Raw genomic sequence first — 26,148 nt, 5'->3', positions numbered from 1 at the left:
GAGCGGGGCGGGCCGGGCCTGGGTTTCCGCGGCCGCCTGGCTCCGCCCCGTCGCTGAGGGAGGGAGGGCGGTGCCGCGCCATGTTCTGCCGTGCTCTCAGGGGGAGGTGGCAGTGGCATTTCCCTGAGGGAGGGGCAGTCTGGGCGCTCGTGTCCGCTCCGACATGAGGAGCAGTTTAGTCACGTACATTCGCGGTATGGATTTGGGGTAGTGATGTTGTTCTTGTCTTTAGTAACGAAAAGCCTTACAAAGAAGTAATTAGGCTTTTTTACCCCGGAGAGGTGAGTTGGGTTTGAATTAGTTTATTTGTGAGAGAGACTGCAATAAGTCTTTCTTCTTTTCTTTATGCCTCTCAAAATAGTTTGGGAAGGCTGGCTTGTATAAACCCTATACATTGGAAGGGATATGTAACAGCAAGAACAAAAAAGGCAGTTTAGAAGTTAAAGTCTGTAGAAAAGTATATTTTTTTCTGAAAAATTAAAACCAAGATTGTTGTATATTTCCAAAAATTCCAGCAAGTTCAACGCAGTGTTTGGTTTTGATTAAAGAACATCTGAAAATGTGTAACTTACCAGAATTTCTCTCACCGTAGCTAGACTTTATAACCCATGTATTTTACTACTGAAACCCAGTAGGGAATTAGACGGTATATATGTAAATTCCATAAAGAGGGAATGTGGAAACACTATATAGATAGCTTTTTTTTTTTTTAATAAACAATTCTGTTCTTTGTCAAGGGCAGATGTGGATTTTAATTTTTTTGTGTATTGCAGTGTTGTTTTTTGTTTTGTTTTGTTTTTTCCTTTATCAGGGATATTTCACCAAAAAATGGCAATGAAGTATTTTTCTCACATGAAATTTATGAAGAATATTCATTGGCTCCGAGCGTCTCTGAACTATGGCATTTGTCAAACAGGTATATTCTGTTGTGTTATAATTTTGTGCTGTTTGTTATCATCTTACTGATACATACCCTTACTGTTTTGAGGGAAAGCTGCATGTTATCCGGTATGCAAGGATTTGTTACTGACTCTTTGGTCCAGCAGTTGGTCTGTGCTTTACCTATTGTGAAACCAAAGAAAGCTGGAAGAGTCTAGGTTGGGACCTCTGGTCTTTCGTGTCTTTTGGGAGTTGGAATGGTGTTTGGTTTCTGTTTGGGGGCTGGTACTTGTTTTTTGCTTTCTCTTGTGTACCAATGAGGGATGAAGTTGGACCTACACTCTTAACTAGTCACGGTAAGGATCCCATGAACCAGACCTAATTCTTTTTAGAAATTAATGTCTTGCTCTCTGTCCATGTCTTCTCACTTTGTAGAAAGCTGACAATAGTGTAAATTTAAATCCTTTTTACTTGTATCTTTTGGAATTAGCCAACACTGATTACATAGATCCAGCAGTGTCTTAGGTGCAGTGGAGATGCAGTTAATTCCTTGAGTAATGAAGAAACTGTATAGAGTGTTAGCTGAAGAATGGGAAATGAAGTTATGTGAACATAATTGTTGGTACAGGTAGTATTCGTTGTGCAGTTTTGTTGACTTTGTTTATTTTCTTAAGTTGAGGAAGTAGAATCTGTTAACATCTGTTTTGGATAATGGAAAGCGTAGCTTATGCTGCTGGATTTCAAAAGTTGGAGAACTCTATTTATGCTATTGGGTTTTTTTTAAGAAATCATTAAGCTGGTGGGAGGTGCAAGTGACAAGTGTCTCACGGTGGATGAACATTAACACCACAAAGACTGTTCATGGGAGATCAAGGTAGCTACTGCGCTCTAAGTGAAGAGTTCAGCATGTGGAGAAGTAATTTGTTCTAAAGGGGAATTACTGTATTTTTATGAACTAACACTGAGAACACGCATTTGAGGGGAATACCTATCTACATCGCATGACTCTTTATAGCCCACATCTTTATCCAGACAAGGCTTTTCTGGTTCATCTCTGTTGGAGCAACCTTCTTTGAACTGGCAGAGTTGAGCACAGCCCTCACAGCTTGCTACTGGGTACCCTGGATATTACACTGGATTCTTCCTTTTTTTGTAGGAAAAAAGTTTCTGGAGTCCACGTGGCTGCACTCAAGAGTGGGATTGTGTTCTGTTGTGTATGGTAGAAGTGGGTTTATAGCCAGAAGACAGGTTGCAACAAGAGAAATTTAGGAATTGATGGAACTGGGTTGTGTGGCGATAGTCAAGAGGAAGAGAATTGGAAACTGTTGGGGCAAAAGTGAAAGTAAAAGATGGAGGAAATTTGTCAATTTGTGTATTGAGGTTTCTGATAGATATTTACTAAAGTGTATGTTCTCTCACCACAGAAGCTGTGAAAGCAGGTTGCTGATAAAATGAAGGGGAAAAATTTAAGCTGTCAGCTCAAATAAAGTATAATGCTGTAAATATGGACAGAAAAGCTCTGTCAGATTATTTTGGTTTGCAACCTGATGAAGACTGTGACAGCACTGCATACTGAAATGATCTTGATGTGCTGCCATTTCATTCAGTGCTGAATATAGCCAATTTAAGCTGCTAGAATTTCTTGATGTTCCTACATTGGCATATCTGAGTCAGCATCTTGTCGCTGCTGCAGCTTAATTAAATTTGCCAGTTTGTGCCACGAGGATGGACACATTCTCGTATTCAGAGAGACAGCTGTGAAGTATTATTAAGAACTGATACTGCTGGGTTTGAATAACACTTGAAATGTTTCCTACTGCTGAAATCATATCTTAAAAATATGCTTTTTCCAGGATCCGCAGTTAATGTTCATTTTTTTAACCTTAAATATTTTTTCCCTTAAGAACAGTTGTTTTAAATAGAGCAGGGCTAAGATGGCCTTCGTATACTGGAGTTGTTTTAAGAGCCAGCTTTCTAACGTTGCTTCTTTGTTGTTGTTACAGCAGCTACGCCCCTTGCCTTAGCACAATATTATTTTTGGCAACTGATTTCAACATTGTTTAGAGTGGAAAATGGAACTCTCTAATTGTGTACTCTTTTTAGGTATTTCTTAATTGAAAACTGGAATTTCTGTTGTTAAAATTAAGTCATTTTAATTTACTTCTTTTATAGTGAAAGAAAGCCTTTTTCTAGTTAAGTCTTTCTCCTTTACTATCATAACTTTTACTCATAAATTAGTCCTTTCTGACTGCAAACTGTTTCTGAACAGCAGCCATCAGTGAATGCCAAAATGTTGAGACTCTCTATCTTTCTATTAATAATGGGTATTTCTAGAACAGAGAATCAGAGTTTCATATTTAGCTTGTCACCTCAATGTTGAGTATACAGATTAATATATACTTTTTTTTTTTTTTCATTTTTAAGTCAGTGACAAGCCTGCTGTCAGTACTAAGGGTTGGTCTGATTGTCCAGGTGAAGTTTCAGAATAAGAAAATCCCTATGCAATAGACTAGGAATTGGAATAGTACAGTATCTCACAGTGCATCAGTGCATTTTGCTAGATTTTAAGTTTAGGCTTGCATGACTGCTTTTATTAATTCTGACAAATATTAATATTTATGTGAAAAGTGTAAGTTCTTTAATTTATTACTTTTCTTTCAGAGAGGCAAAGAAAAATGTGGAGGCATTGGCAAACTCTTCAGAAAACAGACAGGCCTGTAGCATACAAGCTGCAGACCCAGTTGAGGTGGAGGCTAAAAGCACAGCTGACGATCATCCTTTTCTAGAACCTAGACTCCCCTATCCATTTACTTCTTGTTTGACTGAGAAGGAGCAGAAAACATACTTATATCTCATGACCAAGTACTCCAAAAAAATAAACCATTTTCAGGTTAATGCAGCAAGTCAAAGAGAATTGTTCACATATCTGGTAGGTGTGCATGTATGTACATATATACATCACAGAGGGAGTCATACAATATTTTTGTTACAAACAATTAAGGAAAATATAGTAAAACTGTTTTAAAATTTAATTTATTGTAATTTCCTTTTAACATAGTATAATTACTGGTAATAACGGTTTAAAATATTCAGAATAACATTTTTAATATAAATCGAAAGTGTGCTTGGTTATTTCATTGAAAGTGTGTGGGAGTTTTGTGGGTGTTTGTGGTGGTTTCGCTGGGCTAGCGCTAGGCTAGCAGACAAACACAACTGTTTGCTTACTCCCCTGCCCCCCAGGAGGTAGTGGAGAAATGTGGGAGACAAGGGTAAGGAGATCCCTACGTTGAGATAAGAACAATTTAATAATTGAAATAAAATAAAATTAAGTAATTATGGTATTAAAATAATAATGATAAAATAGTAATAAAATATGCAAATGAGTGATACACAGTGCAGTTGCTCACCACCCACCGACCAAGCCCGGCCCATTCACAGATAACGATCCTGGAGGTGTGACAATCCCAAACTGAAACCGCGGTCCCAGAAGAGTGAGAGCCGGAGCGGAAGACAGAGAGACCCAAAAGAAGAAAAGCCCCTCGCTAATATACTGGACATGACATGATATGATATGGAATATCCCATTGGCATATCCAAATGCCAGTTTAGCTTAATAATTTAAATGTTCCTCGCCCCCTTAGATCTTATGCTTGTAGACTAACAGAACACAAAGTCCTTCACTTACAATGACAAAATGCAAACACTGGTGTGTTATCAGTGTCTCTCTCATAACAAATCCCAGGCTGAGAGCAAAACACAGCGCTATTCTAACTACTGAAAAGAAACCCAGCTCTGTTTCAGCTACAGCCAGGACAGTGTTTTGGTTTAGTTTAGTTTGTTTTCTTTTCTTTAATAGTACTCCAAATGACTGACAGAAAGTGTAGATCTTTGATAGCTGATCAAACACCCACTCACCTTACAGAAAAAAACCTTTTTTTTTTTTTTTTTTTTTTTTAATGAGAGGGGAGTTAAGAGTTGACCTTATTGTGATTTTAGCATTTCATAATGGCATGTAGCAGTCTTGTATAGCATTAGGAGGTGGATACATTTTCATGTGATCTTTGACAGCACCCTGTAATGGGAACTTTCTTCATTGGCATGTCAGGGGACGTGCATTGACCTTCTATGCTTGCCATGTCAGTGCTTATGGGAGTAGAAAGCCACGAGTTCACACTTGCTGCTTAGTCTCAGCAATGTTGCTTAAATAGTGAAAAGCTACGTCTCATGTTGGTTGGAAGTATCATTTTAGTTTAATCCTGTATAACATAATTAATCAGCAGATGCTTTTGAACCATTGCATTTGGTTTCCCATGCTTCCTTATTAATGCTGATTCCTTTATTTTGTGCTGTAACAATGGGAATGTAATTCCCAGGCAAATCAGTACCTACTGCATTGTTGTAACTTACAATGTAATTGATTACAAAGTCAGAGCTCAGATACCTATCTTTGCTGCTCTGTCATGGAACTTTCTACAACAATGTCTTGTTACCTTTCTTGTTATAAACCACCAATGTACGATCAAAGGAAGCTTGCTGTTTGGGGGGGTGGTGGTTTGTTATTTTGGGATTTTTTTTAAGGAAATGGACCTTGCAAAAATTTTTTTTACTTAAGTGAAATTCCAAATGTATGCAAAGACTTGCCAAATTGAGCAGCAAGTGGAATCTGTGCCTTCCCTCATATTGTCACCTGTACTACTTCTATGGAAGTTTTGCTGGTTACATACCTAGCCTACAGGATTCCATTCTGTCTTAAAAAAATAGTTTTCCTTCCCCCCAGCAAATGAAAGAAGTAGTAAACAATGAAATAGCAGAATTTATGAAATTTGCAAAAAACGCTTCAAAAAGCTGCGCCCAAGATTATGATACCATCTCTGAAGATGCACTGCGTTATACTGAGGTAATTACCAATAATGTGTTTAATTCCTTCTCTTCTTAAATAACCATATTGGAATTGTGAATGAGATATGTAGGCACTGCTCATGGGATCTGGTGTTCCCTGAACTGCTGATTCCATGTTGGGATGAGACATGAGAAGTCAGCATTTCCCTTATGCTGGGCAGTATGGGTTGGCCCACAGTTTATTGTAGCCAATACGATACAATAGAAATGAGGTCATTGAATACAGTACTGTACAAAGATTTAGTTGTCAATTCAGTAAATTATATCTTTATATTTGGGAAAGGAGAAGTTACGTTTTAAGTGTGCATTTACATTAGCAAGCTGCTCCTAAATATACACTACTGGACAGAATGTTAAGCTTTCCTCCACAGTAGCATGCTACACAGTCGCTTTAATCAGAGGTTACTCAGGCTTTAATCATAATCATCTGCAAGTTCATACTGTGTTGAATATCCACTTTGATGATTCTAAAACCAAACATGAATGCAACTTTACATATCATTCTTGGTTTAATAGCACATTTCAGGTAAAGAATTCCAGAATACAGGTTTGTTAAACTTTCCCATCAGTGGGTTGACTTGCTCTTGCTCATTTTCCCCATAGTGCCTTGTTTTAATTGAAACGACCTACTTAGATACTTTTTTGTTAAAACTTCAGTCTTTTCTAGTAAGTGCCGCATCACTCTTTTACAGAATGAAACAGAAAAATAAATGTGTTTAGTGCTAGAGAGTGGAGTGTTTAGTTAAATTCAGAAGTATTGCTTCTGTTTCATCATAACACTTTATTACATGCTTTTACATGCAGAAGATAAATTTGTTTTCCCATTAATGCACATTTTGGGCACACATGAGGACAAAAATCTTGGGGGTTTTTTTCTAAAAATTGGGATTGCCTTTGTAGCTTTGTATCTTACACTTGTGTCTTATTTTTCTAGGTGATCTTGTTGTCTGGTCACAAACTTGAAGTCCTATTTATAGTTAAGTTAATGTGCTGAGTTCAAAATTAAACAGAGGCACATATTTAGTTTTAAACAATACTTGCAGAAGTAACTCATTCAAGTAACTAAATAAAACCTAGATGTCTTAAATACATAATTCAGATATCAGAAAAAAATATCTTAGGATCTAGAGTTGGCGTGAAAGCAAGTTTCAACACATAACAATCTTCCTATGTCTTTACCTTTCTGACTTTTACCTAGGCCTAGTGTAGGCCTAGTCCTCTAAAAGCCAACATAAATAAACTGAAAATAAAATAATTGCCTGGTTTAGCACAGTTCAAACTGGTCTAAACTTTTCATTATGGTTGGTCTGAGCCTATGTGGATATGTTTTTAACCTTGCATATGAAGGGTTGAGAAGAATTTAGAATCTGTTTCAGTTCTGATACCAGTGATTTTTAAGATTCTTAGCTTGGTACTGGTATCTCTAAGTTTTTAAATACTATATCTAACTGGAAAAGTTGAACGAGTCTTTTAGCAGTAATCTGCCTCTACAAAAAGTATATGCAAATGCAACTTGCAATTGCAGAAAAAGCTTTTTTCAGTTAAATTCTTAGCAAAGATACAAATGCATAAACTATTTTTTCTTTTTATGTTAGGAATTATTACGTGCTTGTATTGGACATGTGCAAAAGTATCCTGAGTTTTACACGCTCCAGGAGATCATGAGTATCATGGGAGGAAAGTTTCATACGCAATTGACCTTTAGGCTGGAAAAAAATCTTCTTGTAATGGTAATAATTGTAACGCATATTTATTGTCTTGGGTTTTTTTTCAAATAAGTAGAATTACATCTGGATTGTGTTATGCAAGGATTCAGTTTTTTTTACTGGTATTACTCAGTGTTTGGGTTAGGGTTTGTAATATATAATTAAAATCGTTAATGAAAGAGTTAATGAAATTTTGGTAGTAAGGCTGTGTTAACACCCTTCACTGTATGTTCGCAATAAAAAGATTACATTAATAGTATATTTTTTTAATATGACTCTGACTTTATAATGCACCTGCATTAACTCTTAATATTTTTCATTAAAAGAAGTGAAATGTTGAGTTAACATAATTTCAGTTACAGCTATTTTCTGCTACTGCTTGCTTTCCTCAAGGGTACGGCAAGATGTGGTAAAACAGATTTCCCTACCATGCCTGTCCAACTGCCCACAGATTATAAAACTGTTACATCTATTATAACTCCAGAAAAAAAGGCCTCTATTTTGCACAATGTAAGTAAGCTTGGTACTGTAATTTTTAAGGCATAGTTTGTAGAGAAGAGCAATTTGGATGTTTTTATGTGGTGGCATTAAATTTCTTCGTTTTTTTTTTTTTTCCTAATCTTACACATATTGTAGCATAGGAACATACACTGTATCGTTATTTGTTTAGTATTTCATTTATAGCAATCAAATTTCCCTCTTCAAAAGTGAGATTATTACCTTTTGAACCTGGTGCCTCTTGAAAGGAGTTCCTCTGTTCTCTCAATGAAACTTTAAAGAGGTTCTTAAGTTGGAACACACTGCCTGTGAAATCTAGATAGAGTTGTTTATTACAGTGTTGTTCCTTTTAAGCTTTGCTTTGCAATTTCTAAGCTAGCCTCTGTGTGTGAGTGTGTATACATACATATGGATGCATGTAGGTGTAAAGGCTTCTTAAGAAAGATATCCTGAGGGTAAGAAGAAATAACTTAGACTGTCTGGTTTTCTGAAAAGTCGATTATGTTAGCTTACCCTCAGAATTTCTTTTGCTAAACAGCATAAACTCCATTTCCGAGTTGAACAATTTTTCGATTCCATTCCACCTTCCTGTTAAATATTTGATGCTTCTGTTTGTGTTCTTCCACAGAGAAAATCAGTGGTTTTTATTCTGTAGAACTTGTTTCAGATAATTTGTTATCCACTAATTTTAGGAATTTGTTCACATATCAAAAACCAAACTTTCAACAGAGGCACTGTGATTGCAAAGGTACTTTCGCTTAAGAAAGTAGCAGAGGTGACACAGGAGAATGATATATGCCTCAAGAGAATATTTCTGTTGATGTCTCAGGTGGCAGAAAAGAGAACATAGCTAGATTTTTTTCTTATTTCTCTCTCATGGTGCTCGGTGCTCCTGGGCTTCCTTTATCTCCTTAGTCCTTGATGTTCTCCTCCCAGCTTGTGAGCATTCCCAGCCTCTTCTCTTCATGGAAACCTGTACTCATAATGTTTAATAATTTTATCATTTCAATTTTGCATTTGTATTCTTCATGTTTTTATATTTGTTTTAAGATGCTTTTTATGTAATCTGTATTCAATCAGCTGTGTAGTTTTAACCATACTTTGATGTTAGATGTCTTTATTATGCTTTTACTTAACTCATAAGAAGATCTGTAATATATTTGTGAGTAAATCTGTTTGTCTTTTTTGTTCTGTAATGCACTCCCATATTTCATGGTAATCCAAATTCCTATTCAATCTAGTAATTTAAATTAATAGGAATGAACTGGCAGATACAAGTTAAGAAGATACCTTTTCTCATGCTGCAAGGTGGATGCACAAGATTCAGCCAAAAACCTCCAGGAGAATTTTTTGCTTTTTAATTTGATTCTGAAGCCTGGTACTGTGGTAGAATTTGGGCTGGGGGGTCAATTCATGTTTGTTTGGGTTTGGGGTTTTTCTTATGAATTTAAATTTATGTGTGTCTTTCTTAAAAACCTTAAAAATTTAACTTTTTTCTGTTCAGGATATTAGTTCAGACTCAAATGCAGAAAAACTGGCTTTGAAATACTGTCCTCAAGTTGTTTTAAGTAATCAATCATTATTTACTTTACTGAATAATCATGGACTAAACTACAAGGAACAATGGGAAATTCCAGTTTGTATTAAAATGATCTCTGTTGCAGGTATAGTATGTTTTTGTTATAAAAAATAGTCTTTTGTCTATGAAGACCATTATATATTCTAATATTCCTTTTCAAGCTGACTGAAGAACAGGAAATTAGAAAATCCAGTAAAGACAACTGCAGGAAGGTAGAAGATAGTCTGGTTTAGTTCACACAATAATAGAATAGCTTATTTTTTGTCTTATTTAAAAAAGAAAGAAGCTAAGGTTAATGAAAATCATATTGTAATTATAAGCTCAGATTTTTACCTTTTCTCAAGAAGCAGCACTCTAGAATGCAGCTATAAGAAAATAGTTTCTCTTAAGTACTTCCATGTTTTTAATTTAAGGAATCAATCAAAGTAATAAAATTTGATTTATTTAGTTCACTTATCTTAAAGGGCAAAAATCTGAAGTTAATAGTTTTCAGCTGTCATCTGATAAGGAGTCAGGGACTTTAAAAATCCATTGCTATAGTTTTCAAGGAGGAAAGCTGATAGCAAGGTCATTTCATAGTTTTCTACACCTTGTTCCACCTTGTTACTGAGAATAGTAACAACCTCTAGAGGTATCACCATTAACATTGAATTGAACATACAACTATTTTCCACTTGGAGGGGAGACACCAAACAAACAACAAAAAAAACGCCAGTTAAATGTCCTTTTGCTTTTCAAAATTGTAAGGTCTAACTGCATGAAGCTGTTAAAAATTGTCTAGTGAACTGATTTCAATAAGCTAAAACAGAGAAATTCCGAAGTTTTATGGAAAAACAGAGAGCAAACATTTTCTGGAATTGAAAGGACCTGATTACATCATAGAATAATGAATAAATAATTAATGTCCAGGGAGATCAAATATCTGCAAGTCTTAAAAAATTTTGCACTTTCCTACCTGAAATTAAATTACTTGCTCTATAAAGATATGCCTGACTCCTTTTATATCAGCTTTATAATTTTAATCTTAATTTTTAGATCCAAAGTTAATGCCTAAAGGGCATTGAGAATATGTTAGTAATATATACTACTCCTTGAAGAGTTTCTCCTCTCCTTCATTTCCCCTTTCACTGTAACCCACCTCTTGCATTAATGATATTTTTTTTCATCCACAGATTTTTTTTTTTCCTAAAACAGTGATAGTATGTTCACCATGTGCCTTTGCTTTCTGTATAATATTGTGCAGGGTATCGCTGTTATTTTTGGATGAATCTATGACTGATTCATGTGTAGGTGTGTTCAGGTGTAAACAAAAGAGTGGGGCAGCAGAACTCAGACATAGTTACTGATTAGAAGAAATATAAACTGCAGCCATCACTTTTGGGCAATGAGACTTTAAAAAAAAAACCATGAGGTTCATCAAAGGAAGAAAAAATATATTTTTGGAAAACAGAATACATTTGATGATACAATGCAATATAAGGAATGATGAATCCTAAATTCTTATTTTACAAAGTGTCTATTTAGAACTGCATTTAAAGTCTAATTGATTGTTAATGTGGTGTGTATTGCTGCTGCAGGATCCTTATAATTCACACTGTATCTGGACATACTTTTATTTTCTGTTGCTAATGAATGAGAGGATAGTTTTTCATTTTTTTCTAGTGTGAATGTGGAATGGATTTGACCATAATTGGAAGTTGAAAGATCTGTTATTTAAATTATACAACAATATTTTTTTCCTTTAATTTAGTATGTACTCAAATCTCTTTCTGTTCTTGAAAAGGTAGCAAACTAGCTAAAGTGGTTTATGTTGATTCACCCCTGCTGAGAAAGGAAATGACAGTGAGAGAGAGGAACCAAATCTTCCATGAAATTCCATTGGACTTTCTAGCAACTAAAACATCTTACGTTTCAGTTTCTGATGTATCGATGGACAAACCAGCTGAGGACAGTCTGTTTCAGTGGGATGTATGTAGCTTCACCTCTTCTTTAAAAGAAACAACAAAACCAAAAACCTGTGTTATAATTCCTAAGTTACTCGTTCTGTGATAATGAATCAAAATTTAGGTTTCTTGTTGGTAGTTTTTCCACTGCTGAGTTATAGGCCTTATGTTTTAAAATATCTGTCTAGTTCCTTTAAATGCTTCTATTACGTCAGCATCTCAGGTTTAATGTTTACTTCACTAAAATGTATTTGGATCAGCTTATTTAAGTGGGAAAAGTTTTATAAACTTGATTTCTGTTTTGAAAGGCCTTTCAACTCCTAGGACTGAAGATATTTCAGGTTAAACATAGGAACACTGCCCCTCTTGTACAACAGTCAAAATATGACTAGTTTTTTCACATTTTCAATTTGATAATGACTCGATTGTGATTAACACATTCTGTTTCTTGGTTTGTTTGATTTTTTTTTTTTTTTTTTCCTAAAATCTATTATTATTATTTTTTCCTCCCTGTGTTAAGATGTCTTCTGATACCTACCAGTACCGGAGGATTCCCGTTCCAGATGACACAGGCATGGACTTTGATGATGATGTTACACAACTGGAAACTTTTGGAGCAACTGTCAAGCTCTCAAGAACTTCTAAAATGGAAAGTACTTTTCCTACAGTTAGTAACACTGCTAAAGTTTTATCACATGGCCTAAATATGGGGAAAAAAAATACATCCATCATAAACAGTGGAGGTGAGGAAGAGAAAAACACCATTTCTGAGCAAGAAGTTTCAGCATCTGCCAGCTTGCAGTTTCCATCATTAGATGGCATTCTGTGCTTCAGCCCTGAGGAAAATTCATCTCCTAAAAGCTTTAATTCAGAAGAGGTAGGAATGAACAAAGCACAGCATGTTGCAAACAAAGAAGCATCGAGCAATGAAACGAAATCAAATACTCTATCTAATGCTGTTAGTTACAAGAAAGAGTCTGACACCGCACAAAAAAATGAGACTTACACTTCTCTATGCAGTAGTGACACAGATGAAGAGCGTTTGGTGATTGATACAGAATGTAAAAACACCGATTGTTGCGCAACAGCTGTACCAAACACTGTTTCTCATACCTCAGCAGAGACTACCAAATCACCTTTCTCCACTCAGATTCCAATGACTGATTGCTCAGATATTGTGGATCAGGGAAAAAATGCCTCCAGAAAGCCTATGAGAAAGCTGTCCAAAGAATTTGATCCTGTCGGACAGATTTTGAAAATGCAAACGGAACTTCTCAAGTCACCTTCCCAAAAAGCTCATGAGCCACCAGTGGTGAGCTGTGATAATTCTAATGCTGTGCCAGCCCATGTACCTCAATCTCCAAAACCACTGGTGACCTCCAGCACAGAAACTCTGTCAGCCCCTTCCTCAAATCCCAATGACTCATCCCGAAATACCTGGACTTCGCTTTTTCAGGGAGTGCCAAAGAGTAAGTAATTGTGTTCATTGTGTAAGGAGTAAAATTTGAAATTTTCAGTAAAATTTAACAGAAAAACATCTTAACTCCTCCCTCTGAAGAACATCCTGATAGTAGGTCTGTTACATTTACTTAAACATGTGACTTTTTTTTTTTTTTAACAATACCTCTGTTTGAGAATTGCTCTTGCACACATAAGGGAGTTTATCTTGCACACATAAGCTGTTTGTCCACAGAGGTGAATGTGAAATTTTGTTTTACTCTAGCAAAACAAAAAGTTGTTTTATACAAAATTTTTAAGCAAGGAAAATAAGTCATTTGGTAGTGAAAGGGGTTACTCTTTCTCAGAAATTCAAATATTTGAGTAGTCTGGTCTGCAAAACCAGTTTCTTGTCAATCAAAATGGAATTATTTTACATTTTCTATAGAAGAAAAATGTAATCAAATTGTGCAATTAAAACTTGAAAGAAAAACTGAAATGTAGGTGTCCTAAGTTCTGAGACCCCCAGTTCAGTTTCTGTTTCTTAGCTCTTAGCAGTCTGTTCCAGATGACTAATGAGAACTCGCTACAACTCATCTCTCCAAGTTTTCAGGCATTTAACTGGAAATTGAACCTATGCTACAGCCAGACTTCCACCAAGAACTAGAAGTTTTGAAGATCCTAGGGATCATGAACTTTGAGGTTTTTCTCACATGCCTGAGTTGCTTCTGGGCTCTGTACAAACTGAAGTTAGAAGCACTTTGTTGTGTTAGGTAAACTGATAGGAAACCAGGCAAGTCGCATCAGGACAGATACCCTTTTTTTCTCAAGTATTTAATTCCAGTGAATCAATGCTTTTCGTGGGAAAACATGTTTTGCTGACACTTTCTGACTAGCTGTGCATTTGATCACACAAGAATTAATCTTAATTATTTACTTAATGTGTAGTGGAAACAGTTAACACAACTAGTTATGTTTTAGTTGAAGTTGTGTTATCACTTCCTACATTTTTATCAATTTAACTGAATTTTAGTAGTCACTAAAAGACCATATCTCACCCTCAGTTTGAAGGGTTGAGCAGCATGATACTCCTATTTCTCCTTCTGTTAAAAAGCCAGAGTATGGAATTCAGGTGTTTGATAATAAATTTCTTCTTTCTTTTTTAATAGAGATAGTGAAACCAATATTGCTAAGGTACTGAAGTGTGACTGTGAAAGAATAGAAAGAATAATTCTACAAACTGAAAGTTCTATAGCAAGCTGATAAACCTCTTTGTATGTCTTTTTTGCAGAAAGCCAGAACTAAGTTAAATGTTTTACTAACAGAGAATTGTTTCTGGTCACTTGAATGATAACATCTCACACAGTATACATTTATTCAAAGATGCACATAAACTCTAATGTTAAATGTATTTATTTATAGCACTACAGCAATACCTATTTGTAGTTCTGACACATATTTCCACATATCTGCAGGACAAAAACCAGAACTGGATAAATTTTCAATAAATAATCTTAAGCAGGTTAGAGTTTTTTCTTACTTATTTTAAATGTTTTGTTAAAATGCCTTTAAGGGATGCAGAGATTTTGTGAACCTACCTAAAGAAATTAAGTTTTTCTTTTGAATATACTAGTGTTGAAATTGAAGCTGAGGCAAACTCAGTTTGGAACAGAGGCTTATGCTCCCATCCAAACCTGAGGCTTGAGTTATTTCAGTAACTGGTAAATAGATGGTGACTCTCAGGAGGCATTCATTGTAAATAAAATGTTTGTCTCCTTTACACCTAGTGATGACTGTGGCTTAAAACCCAACCTTTGAACTTTATTTGTAAAGAATAGAGTCTCACAGCTCTGTTTGTATATGTAATGTAATAACTAGGGTAAAATGTGTGGGAATATTTAAAAATATACTCTTTAAAAGTTATAGCAGACTTTTTTTTTTTTTTTTTTTTTTTTTAATACAGAAGTGGCTTCTTGCATGTAATGAGATGGTTTTCACCCCAAAGTTCTAGGAAACAAACCAGAGCATATTAAAAAAAAAAAAACAAAAAAAACCAAACAAACCATAAAAATCTACTGCAAGAGAAAAAAAAATAATTGGATTCATAGTAAAGAATGGGCAAGCTTGTCATTTTCTGTTTTCTTTATCTTCTATAGGAAAGCTGCCAAATGAACTTCAGGTGCTTGAAGAAGACCCTTCAGAGTATAAAGCACCTCAGGATGGCAACCTCGTGTATAAGCTATTCAGTCTGAATGATCTGTTGTTACTTGTGCGTTGCAGCGTGCAAAAAGTGAAGTCATTGCCACGATACCATAAAAAGAAAAAAGCCCAAAAGGTACAGATTTTGCTGTTACCTTTTTTTTTTTTCCCCACTCAATCAAACAGTGCATTTAATTGTAACTCTACAGTGTATGTTGTCTTTAGGTAAATATTTGCTGTAGGAAGGGAAGGAAGAATAACTTGCAATTTCTTTAAACCTACTAGATTAGAAGATAAGCAAGTGTGATTCTGCTTTTCTTACTACAACTGCATTACAGTAATATGTGTGGGTATTTATAATCATGTAAACTAATGTCAAATTGAACTGTTCTTAAAAGTTAATGCAGTAATTAGGTTTTTGGCTCAAGGCTCTGAGAATGTTCATGATCATAAGTACTTTCAAGCAGGATTCAGCCTTGCTATTAAGCGGAGTTAAGCAGAGAAGCAGCAGATAGAATGTCTAACAGCAGAGGATACACTTAAAAATAAAAAGAGATTCTCTTCATTCTGCTATGGTATACATCTTAGCAAATCGTTTGTCATAAGGAGTAAAATGCAGGCTTGAAGTGCAAGTGTAATCCAAATATTCCTTGTAACATCAGGAGAAGGAAAGCTTACACTGGAATCCTCAGTAATTTGTTATTTTGTCAAGAGTTCTCTTAATCATTCAGCAAATCTGATGTGGTATTTCCCTCCCCAGAATATCAGAGGTATTATGGTAGGCAGGCGTTTCGTGAGGTGTTTATGTGCTGTTGAAATGGAAATAGGTCTTTGTAACTGTTTACTTAAGATTCTGTGCTCAGAATCTTATTTTGAATAAATAGTATCTCTTTGCTATTGATCCGCTGCTTATAAATGTCTCTGAATAGCTTCGTAGTTTGTTATTCAGAAACTAAGGACTATTGTTTATTTTTTTAAATTTCCTGATGAAATTTGAACTGTGATTTGTCAGAAGAGGCTTAATATTTTCTCTTCTAGTGTTAAAATAGAAAGGTTAGCCTCTGGTTTCAAATGAGAGTCTAAGTACTAGGTTCTAATTCCAAGTGAGATTCTGACGAGGGGAATAAATGGCAAGATTCCACTAACAGTAAGCAAATCAGAACTATAATAGTGTATTTTTTCTTAAATTCCTGCAGAGGTCAGTAGAGCACAGAAGTGGGAACTTCAAATTCATTTAGTCGCATGGAAAAATCACTTAGCAGCAAAATTTTGTTAATTGTAAAAGCTTCCCTAGGCATTTGTTGTTGCTTTTTGTCTTCTTTTCTTGTCCGTTTCACCTTCCTCTATATCGAGTCTCTGTGGTCCGAAGTTTGTACTGTGGGTTTCATAGAACACGAGCCATCATGCAAAATCTGTGAAATGTCTTTGTTGCTTCTGCTGTAGTGGAAGATTATGATTATTAACTACAAAATGTAGTTCAATTGTGGATGTTTTTTGGACAACAAGTACTGATTTTTCTTGCGTCTTCACTTTTATAGCTTACTCCAATATTCCTGTTGCCAAAACTAGAATACCAAACCTATTACGGTGTCGAAGCTCTTACAGAAAGTGAAGTATGTCAGCTGTGGATGGAGAGTATGTTGCATTCTGGATGCATATTTTATATTGGTAAGTTCATATATTGATTTTTGTTTAAGAAGCATGTATATCTGAATATTCATAGAATAACAAAAGAGACAAATATTTATTAAAGGTATATTCCATATGTCCTTTTTTATTTTAGTTTTCTAATTTTGGTTTTCACTTTTATCTTTAAGCCCTTTGTCTAAAATTTCTATTGGGTGGTGAATGAGGATATTTCAACTTTAATTTTAGATTAATAGCAGTTGGTAATCTTTGTTTTCAAGAACTGCATTTATTGCCTTTCAAAGACAAATATATCTGTAAGTGTGAATGTAGTTCTCTGAAGTTAGTAATCTTAGTGACTTAAAGTATCTTTTGTTCTGGGTTTGTTTTTTTGGGGGGCGGGAAGGTTTCTTTTCAATCATACACAACATGAATTATTTTATCACAGGAGTGGTAAAAATATTTCTTGATTAAGTATGAGCTATAAATATATGTTATAATTTTGTGAAATAATTTTAAATAAGTTTGTGATTACGTACCAAAAGAGAACACAAACAGAGCATCAGGTATGTGGCTCAAGAAGATAATGATTCCTTGGCCTTTCAGCTTGCAGTATGGGAAGATGTCAAATGTTGCTTATTTTAATTTGAGAACAGGCAATAATGTTAGTATTTCTACACTGATGGCATGTAGACAAATAACTTACAAGAGAATGAGGAAAAACAAGCAAGATAGGGCTAAATCAAGTTCAGTTGTTCAGAAATAAGAGAAGTTACGTGCTTTGAAAGCGATGTACGTGTGTCTCATATCTGAGGTACTGGAAATAATTTTCTGGCTTTGCAGAAATGAAATTCCTAACAGGAAGAAGAAAAATACATAGCATAACTTTATTGAAAACTTCTCTCCATAGCGATGATATTCCCCAGGAGTTATCAGCACTGGATGATCTTAAACAAACATATTTTCTAGGTTTGCCATTGTCCATATCTAACTGATCAGTGAAATTTAATTTCTTAATATGTGCTATGACTTGAAATACCCCTGTCAAAGGGATGGTCTTGATGCTCCTTGTCCTGTATCATGCAGCAGATGGAAGCGGGAGATAATGTAATAGAATCTATGAGTGAGAAGTAACGGACATTCGGTGGGAGTGAAGCAGGAAACTACAAATCTCGTGTAGGAGAAATGACAACTGTAATCCAGAGCACACAAAATAAAAAGACAATAAAGCAGGGATAAAAAGCCTGGAAATATTACCAGAAAGATACCTTATTTGTAAAGGCCAAAAATCACATAAACCAAGCACACTAGGAATGCAGCATTATAAGGAAGGTTTCACTAACAAATGTCCTATGCAAAATGCTATAATCATGTTTGTAGAATGACATTGTAAATGTCAGTAAAGTTACATCTGTTAGGACACATATGTTCTGAGGAGAAATGAAAACGATGCATATGAAGAATGTGGCCAGATGATTTTAACAGCCGCTTTGATATATGGAGAGCTCTCTGGTACCAATTATCTTGTAATTAAGGTTTTAAAAGAGAAAATCTGCAACAAAGTAGTTAGTAAAATGCATTTTAGAATACTTTTGGCACTTGCTACAGAGGTGGGGCAATCCTGTTTATATGCTGAATGAATGTTTCGCAGTGCCTCGCTTTCCTGTTGTAGAATAAAATTCTCTGTTTTTTCTGGTTGTTAAGGCAGCAGTTGTGGCCTGTGGTTGCCCAGCCTTTCCACTTGTGCACTGAATTACGCTTTTGCTGTTGGTGACTCACATCAGAACACTATTTTAGAAATGCTGAGTCCTCTCTTTCCTCATTTTTGCATACAAACTTTGCATCCTATTATAGAATTATAAGATTTATGTGAACTGTAATGTATTTGAGGTGATAGTTTTGCTGATTGCATCTATCTTTGTCTGCTGCCCATATTTAATGGAAATTGTGTTTCTAATTTTAAATTTTAAAAGCAATATTTGCAGTGGTTTTTCCCTTCTCTAAAAAAAAAAAAATCCTCACTAAGAGATAATTATGCATGCAGTTCTTTATTACTAATTATATTTTAACATACAATACTGAAGCATTTCTTTCTTTTTTTTTTTTTAAACAAGCAGAGCAGTGTACTGAATTGCACTGAAATTTAGCCCCCTGTAGAAAATTTTGTCAACGTTTTTATTAATGTTTCTAGAGTCACAGGCACTGTGAGGAAGCAGTGAAACTGTAGAGGGTTAATCTGCTTACCAAGTACACAAACTGAAAGAACGCAGTCTATCTAATCTCCCATCAGTTACAGGATACTTCAGGTATGGCTTGTGCGCATAATTTGCAGACAGCTCATCCAGCCAACACCCCTTTTTATAGAGGCTCTCAGGAGTGTAGGAGAAAGCAGGCTGCATGCTGCAGGAATTGTTCTGGCACAAACAGCCCTCCCCTTCTGATGTGGAGGTTCCTCAGTGTCTCCTTTGTAGGTACCTGACACCCATGAAAGGGTGTAGGGCCCTGGGCTGCCAACCTTCAGTGGCCTGGCCTCCGAAACGCTCTCTCTGTGCATGTGCTTAGGAGAAAATGTCATTGGGATTGAGAAACACTGGTTATTCCAGTGGCGTTTGTTTGTCAGCTTTTGGATGCACTTCTTCCAGCAGCAAGCCCTGGGATCCACAGGGTTTCTCTTTTTGTGTGCTCTGAGGGAGCACAGGATTACTGTGTGTTGTCATTGTCCCTCCCAGCATGTGGGGCAGGCCCCCTCCCACCACTATTTTTTAGAGAGATGGAAAAAAAAAAAAATTCTGCTACAAATTCAGAGTTGGCATGTCACCAACTTTTGATACTGACAGAATATGTCATTTATTCAGGTAGGCAAACTGCAGAGTTTTGGTAAGCAAAAAGACATACATGGAAGTAAATGATCCATTTTATGAAAGAGCATTTACCACAGCTTTTAATAGGAAACTTATCATATTCTACTTATGGATTCTTTCTGCTCTTGTTGAGAAATACTGGAAGGTAGCTGTGAAATACTGCCTTTTGCTTTGTATTTCTGGGGAGCTGTGAAAAATACAATGTTGGAAGTGTCCTGATTTAGTTAGATGGCTCTTTGCAACAGAAAGATGTGTCCTGAAACTTCAAAAGCAATTCTGTAAGGGTGATAATGTCCCGTATTATGGAGAACTTAAAATGGAATGAATATCTCATTTTTTATTTTTTTTTTCATTAATCTGATACCTGAAAGTAAGAAGACTGCTGCTGTCATGTGTTCAGTGTAAACAGAAAGACAGGCTTGACTTCTTAGATCATGCTATAATTTGAATTCTTTTAAGTGAAGTATCATGTCCTATAATAAAGGAATTTTTAAATCAGCCGCAGTAAAGCCATGAACTTACTGCTTTTCTAAAATTTACCCCACAGTATGAGTGTGAAAAACAACTGTGTGAAAACTGTGATCTTACCATTACTGACACAGTACCTACAACTTGCATTCCTGTTCAGACAGTTCTGAGACTATGTAGATCTTAAGTGAAGCCTCTAAAATTGAAGTTCAGAGCATGTAGCAGACCTCAACGTTAAATTGCTTAGGAGTTATTGAATCTTGAAAAAACTTAATTCTCTGCTCAACAATCTTTTTATTGCCAAATAAGTACAGATGGAAAGTTCTTTGGACCTTGGTCTGTGCCCCATAATTGCCCAGCGTTGTTCTTCAGTGTCGTATCGCTCTGTGTGGCTGAGGGAGGAATCTCATTGCTCAGCACAGTGACTCAGCAGTGCTGCCAGCTCAGGAGATGAGACAGAAAGCAGAAGTGTAACTGTGGCCTCCTGCAGAAATTGCGAGGTGTGATATGAAGTTGAATTCTTTTTTATTTTGTATTCTCAAATAAGGTAGCGATTGTTTGCACAAAGCAGAGATATTATCATCAAACAAACTTAAGAGTGCTGTCCTCCTTTCGCTAGTGGAGCGCCTTGCTCAGTTGTTGATACAAGTCTCCTTGCTACTCAGATAGGAAATCCTGCATCTGCAAAGGGAGTAATCTCTGTGACGTGTTTCCCAAATAAGTTACTTGTACTTGATCTAAGCAGGAAATAAAGTTGTGATAAGGTTTGCTGATTAATGGTAACATTTTACCATGACCATTATTCACTTATTTGCATTAAATGCCTGAGCAAAACTTGCTGCAAAAAGAACAGTTTACCTTCACTTGAATAGAATAATATCGGCCTTTAAATGAAGATTATTTGAAAAATGTATTGGGAAGAAGTGCTTACTGTACAGGTAATTTACTGAATTTCAAGTGTTTTCAAGCCATCACTTCTAAAATGTAAGATACAGTAATATAAATTAGGTATGAGCTGTTCATAGATTTTATTTTTTTTTTCTTTCCCCCAGCTAGGCTGTCAATGAGTTTAGAAATTGAGAAGTTTTTGATTTGAGGAGAGGCCAATAAGGAATTGAGAAAACAAACTTTTTTAACAATAATTTCAAGTTTCTTCTGTAGTCAGCAGTGCTTAATAGTAACCTAGCTGCTTCATCTCGCACAAAATACTGATATCAAGAAAAGTAACAAATGTACAGTGTTCAAAAGAAATCAGTTGTCCCGGTGCATTTTTTAAAAATTTGTTAAAAATTAGAGTTCTTACTTGGTCTTTGTACACATCATGTAACAAATTGCTAGTAACATTTAGCTTGGAATGTGAAATGCTCTGATTTAGGAGTTTTAACTGTACAATTGAAGCATTTGCACTTCCTGTGAGAGCAGATTTGTAGTAAGGCAGTAAATTCCACTGATTATGTAGTATTTTATTATGCTGCCTTTTCCTCATCCTCCTTGTGGGAGCTGGGATAGAAGAGATGTCTGGAAAAACCTCAACATAAGAAAGAACCTGATGGTAAGGCACGGTCACCACATCACTGTACAAGCTATGCTAATGATCTTTATTGTTTCTCAAGTGAAAACATGGGCTAAACTCTTATTGTCAGCCTTTATTTTAAAAATACGATGAGGAGAGCTTTGAATTATTGCTCCTAGCTATGTCAAAGACAAATAGTCTTTTAATGATTTGCCATGAACGAGGCCTGAATTGTAAATTGTAATTTTTCAGGTGAGAGGGAAAAAAAAATCAAGATTAAAAGATACAGAATCCCCAGTAAAACACACACAGTTGTTCGTATAACATATCAGAATAGAAAATCAAGTATATTAAACTCAAAAGTAAATTTGTTGTAAAAGATAAGCTTTGGTGATCTGTCAGGTGAGGAAGCATAGTCATACAGATCGAAAGAACTTGAGAAGATACAAACTAACTGATGAGATTAAGGCCATGGCAAAACGAGGTTGTATGGCCTAGGCATCACCCAGGGTATAAGATTTGCTGGAATCATGGGCATCGCTCGGATTTAGAAAGACAGGCCAGATACAGATGTCTGTACTTAAAGCATCTATACATTTTACTTTTTGTTATTGTGCAACATTGGTAAATACTTCGCACTGTTCTGTGCCGTAAAAAAGCAAAATTTTTTATTTCTTTTAAAATTAATTAAGTCTGCAAATTATGCTTTTGCATTTGTTCTCATTTATTTTTAGCGTATTAATTGAATTAATATTTTTCAGGACGTATTGATGCTTTTACATCAAAGCTTATTATGCTAGAAAAGATTTCTCCAGAAATTTTAAGAGAAAAACTGGGATTGATTAAGTGAGTATTTTAGTAAGTTTTTTTAGCAATGAATTTGAAACCCTAACTAGCCTTGCAAGTTATGACTTCTGTATTTATTTTTCTTTTTTGCAGGCCTGCGAATTCATTAAATATACTTCATCACATTTTGAAGAAAGTGTCTGAGTAAGTGCTCCATTCTTTTTCATTGTATTTATTTGCAGCCTTACCCAGGTCGTCTTATTTCTTCCGTAGAATGCTTGTCTACTCTTTCATTTTTATTTCTTCAGATACGTGAAATATTTTACAGATTCTTTTAGGTCTAGCATAGCATAATGCAATACTGTGTAAAAACCTGTTTAGGATTATAGGTTTTGTATAAATGATGCAAAAGAGTAAGAAGTTGATTTTTATGAACCACTTATTCAAGAGCAGGAACCAGGCACTTCTGAGCTGATTAAACAGGTCACAGGAGTGAGTTATAATACTGTGTATGCAGGCTGACATTTAACATTGGCGTTCTGTTTTTCCTTAGTTTTCTTGCATAATCTGTAGAAATAATACTGTTTGTGTTTGCTTCTGCTTAGCTTGACTCACAACAGCATATGTCTTTGTACAGTGTTGCAACCTTTCTCTTGCTCCTTCCTTTATTTATTTAGCTACTTCAAGAGTTTTGGTCTGCAAGTATCTTTTAATTTTTTTGTGAAGCAGATTTCTTGCCCTGGGTGTGAAGCCTCTTAATTTGAATTGCAGAAGAGTTTTCCTGCACTTCATAATTTATGTAGCTTCGTGATTTGTGACTAAGATTTTTGATATGGGCAGTTGGTTGGCATTTATTTTCCTGAAAACATGTTTAATCCTCCACGTTTAAAGCACATCTGTTATTTGTGTCTGTGTCCATATATGCATTATGCTTTGTAAGGCACTGGTTAAAGAATTAGTTTGCCAATTATGGATGTCTTTCAGTGTATGCTTAAACGTTTTTTTTGAATATGATGACAATCTGTACATTGATGATAAATGAGTACATTATGAGTACATTATAAATGCATGAATTAGTATGTATGTATCAATATAGTTTAATTCCTGCTTTTTTGTCTATAGTATTTTTATAAAACAGGGACTGATAAGTGAATATCTAAAGATGTCTTGCTTTTGCATTAAGAACTTAGTGGCTATCCTGATCAAATGAAACAAACCAAAAACATTGAAATAATATTTTTAATTTTGAACTTTATCTTTTTAGCTTGCAGGAGGGCTCTTACTTATTGACTCATGCTGCAGGGGATTCATCAGTTGCAATCTACAAGAGTTCTCTTGACAAGACAACGAGAGCATCATATAACTTACATAAAGCTCATTGTGATCTGCCTACTGTACCTGCCACTCTTTCAGTCCCGTGGGTACCGCTAGATCCCAGCCTCCCTTTGCCCTATCACATGAATCATGGAAGAGTTCCATGCACTTTTCCACCTGCACCTCAGGAAGCCATGTGGAAACAGAAGGTCGGTATCACACTTGATGGAAAAGCAGATTAGCAGTTTTGAAATAATCTATTTCAGTCCCTTGGATATATAGCTAGTATATTTATCTGTCATCTTTGAGGGTAAGAGAGACCCTTTAGAGTTCTGGATCCACTACGAAGAATAGGTATGGCATTTTCCTGAAAAACATTTCAGATGAGACTCATCTCACCTAGCTTTACACATTAGAAATTAGAAATTTTGTGGAAATATTTTAGGAATCCAGTCTGCTTTGTAATTTATGCTGGTGAATAAGTGATATATATCATGCTTTGGAAATTTCCGAAAGATCCCACTCTAAGCTCTAATGTTTTGAACGGGTAGTATGACACTTTAAAAGTAAGAAAATTTTCAAGCATTATTTTTCTTCAGCATAGATTTAACTCCTTTGTGTAAAAGCCACGTGCTAACTATGCCTATCTTTGTGGGCTGTGGGGTGCGTTTTAGGCCCAGTTATGTGTTTTAGCCACATCCTGACTTCGTATAAGGGCAAATTGAAGTTGTGCATCATGTTCTTGGGGTTCTGCCAGAAGGAAATCTAGGCACATGGGCAGGTAGGAGGCAGGAGTGGTCAGATGCCACTGGTGACAGGAAGACTAGCTGTGCCTGTTGCCTAGTCCAGATTTGACCTCTGAATCTGTCTGGAATGACAAAAAGTAGAAGGGAGATCTCTGAAGGCATTTGTGTATGTTTGTGCTTAATACAGATTTAAGATTATTAATTCTAGTTTGGGGGTTTTTTGTGGTTGTGTTTTTTGTTTTGGTTTTTTTTTTTTTTTAATTCTCTCCCCATATGTGTCTAGATGACTGGGGTGAAAGGACAATCGGACACACCCTATGAGGGAAAGCCAATAGCTACGGAAACAAAAGGCAATCCAGCTAAGCCTGTTAGAAATGAAGGTGTGGCTACAAAGAAGCTGAAGAAGAATTACTGCAAACAAAGAATGATGAAGAAAAAGTGGAAAATGAAGTATAACAAAATGCAACTGAAGTAGTAATAGCTGAACCATGCCGTGATAAGTATGGCCTGGAGAAGGACAAGATGAAACAAAAAAATCTGAGGCTTTCTTGCAGCTTCAAAGGAGCCAGAAGGAGCTGGCAGGGGAAGTGGCTCCACAGCTGAAACATTCTCTAAACCGTTAACCCTTTCTTAACCTCAGTGGACACATTTCAAGTGAAAATGTCAAATTCGGTCAGAGCGGAAAATAAAGGCAAGTGTCTGCAGCTGAGGTTAGGGGACAAAATTATCTTCAGTACCTTCTGTTGGTCTAATGATTTTTGTGGAAAAACTACAGCTTGAAGAAAGAAGCAGTGGTCGACAGCAATATCTGATACTGCATAACAACAAGAAAAATAACTTTTCAGCTTTCTTAATTCTTCCAGAATCACTACAGACTTTTATTCAGACATATTTTAAAATTGTATTTAACTTTGTCTAATGTGCATAAGGGGAACAACTTGGATTTACTTACTTAATTCTTTTAACACACAGTACCTACCAGTTTTTTTAATTACTTAAAAAAATACATTTTCTTTTTAGGATAGTGTAATAAATGAGGTTTAGGGAACAAAAGCTGTGTTCATCTGAATAGTATTTGCCATAAATTTGCACTAGGAAACTTACGAGTATGGCTGAACAGTTAAAATATATATTTTTATGCTTCCCCAAAACAGTTTCCAAACATGGTTTGGATTCTGGCCTGTCTTCAGAAATTAATATTGCAGTTATTTACTGTATTACTGAATGGCTACAGCCTAAAGCTCATATGAGATTGCACATTGATATGCACTAGTGCTTACCTCAGGTATTGAGGTTTGTCTGGAGGAACAAGTGATAGCATCAAGGCTGTAGTCATCATTCCAAAAACGCAACCAGACTATGCTGTGCATCGGCAGTTTGCTTGAAATATAGAGCCAAACTGACAGAGGGAAGTCAGGAAAAAGGACTACTTACTGTCTATGAAAAGGTCAAGCAATGTGATGACACACGGTTTCCTAGTGAATATGAGTTCTGTGGAAAAATTAAAGTTGTTTTGAATGTTAGTCTATAAATGCATTGTATTCTGTGATGTGTTTGTAACTAATATGATTGCTTGTGAGGAAAGATTTCTCTTCATTACCGCTCTTTTATGGTACGTACTTTCAGTATTTCATCAAACAGAATTTCAACAGAAACAATCCTTGAAACTGAGGCTCAAAAATTATATTCTCTGT

General features: G+C 35.6%; 1 protein-coding gene across 1 annotated transcript; it reads left to right on the top strand.

Annotated features, from left to right (window-relative positions):
* The first annotated feature begins 817 nt into the window (after positions 1 to 817).
* Positions 818 to 24,929, top strand: ICE2 (interactor of little elongation complex ELL subunit 2). Its single transcript, XM_010172614.1, has 14 exons — positions 818 to 916; positions 3,541 to 3,808; positions 5,657 to 5,776; positions 7,374 to 7,508; positions 7,878 to 7,994; positions 9,487 to 9,646; positions 11,345 to 11,529; positions 12,025 to 12,973; positions 15,098 to 15,276; positions 16,679 to 16,808; positions 22,370 to 22,454; positions 22,548 to 22,598; positions 23,659 to 23,917; positions 24,738 to 24,929. The coding sequence occupies exons 2-14, from the start codon at positions 3,734 to 3,736 to the stop codon at positions 24,927 to 24,929; spliced, it is 2,637 nt and encodes an 878-aa protein (XP_010170916.1). The 5' UTR covers positions 818 to 916; positions 3,541 to 3,733.
* The last annotated feature ends 1,219 nt before the right edge of the window (positions 24,930 to 26,148 follow it).

The sequence above is a fragment of the Antrostomus carolinensis genome, unplaced genomic scaffold (assembly GCF_000700745.2).
Source record: "Antrostomus carolinensis isolate BGI_N321 unplaced genomic scaffold, ASM70074v2 scaffold13407, whole genome shotgun sequence".
NCBI lineage: Eukaryota > Metazoa > Chordata > Aves > Caprimulgiformes > Caprimulgidae > Antrostomus > Antrostomus carolinensis.
Note: the sequence above shows the minus strand (reverse complement) of the source record. Positions and strands in the feature narration are given on the sequence as shown.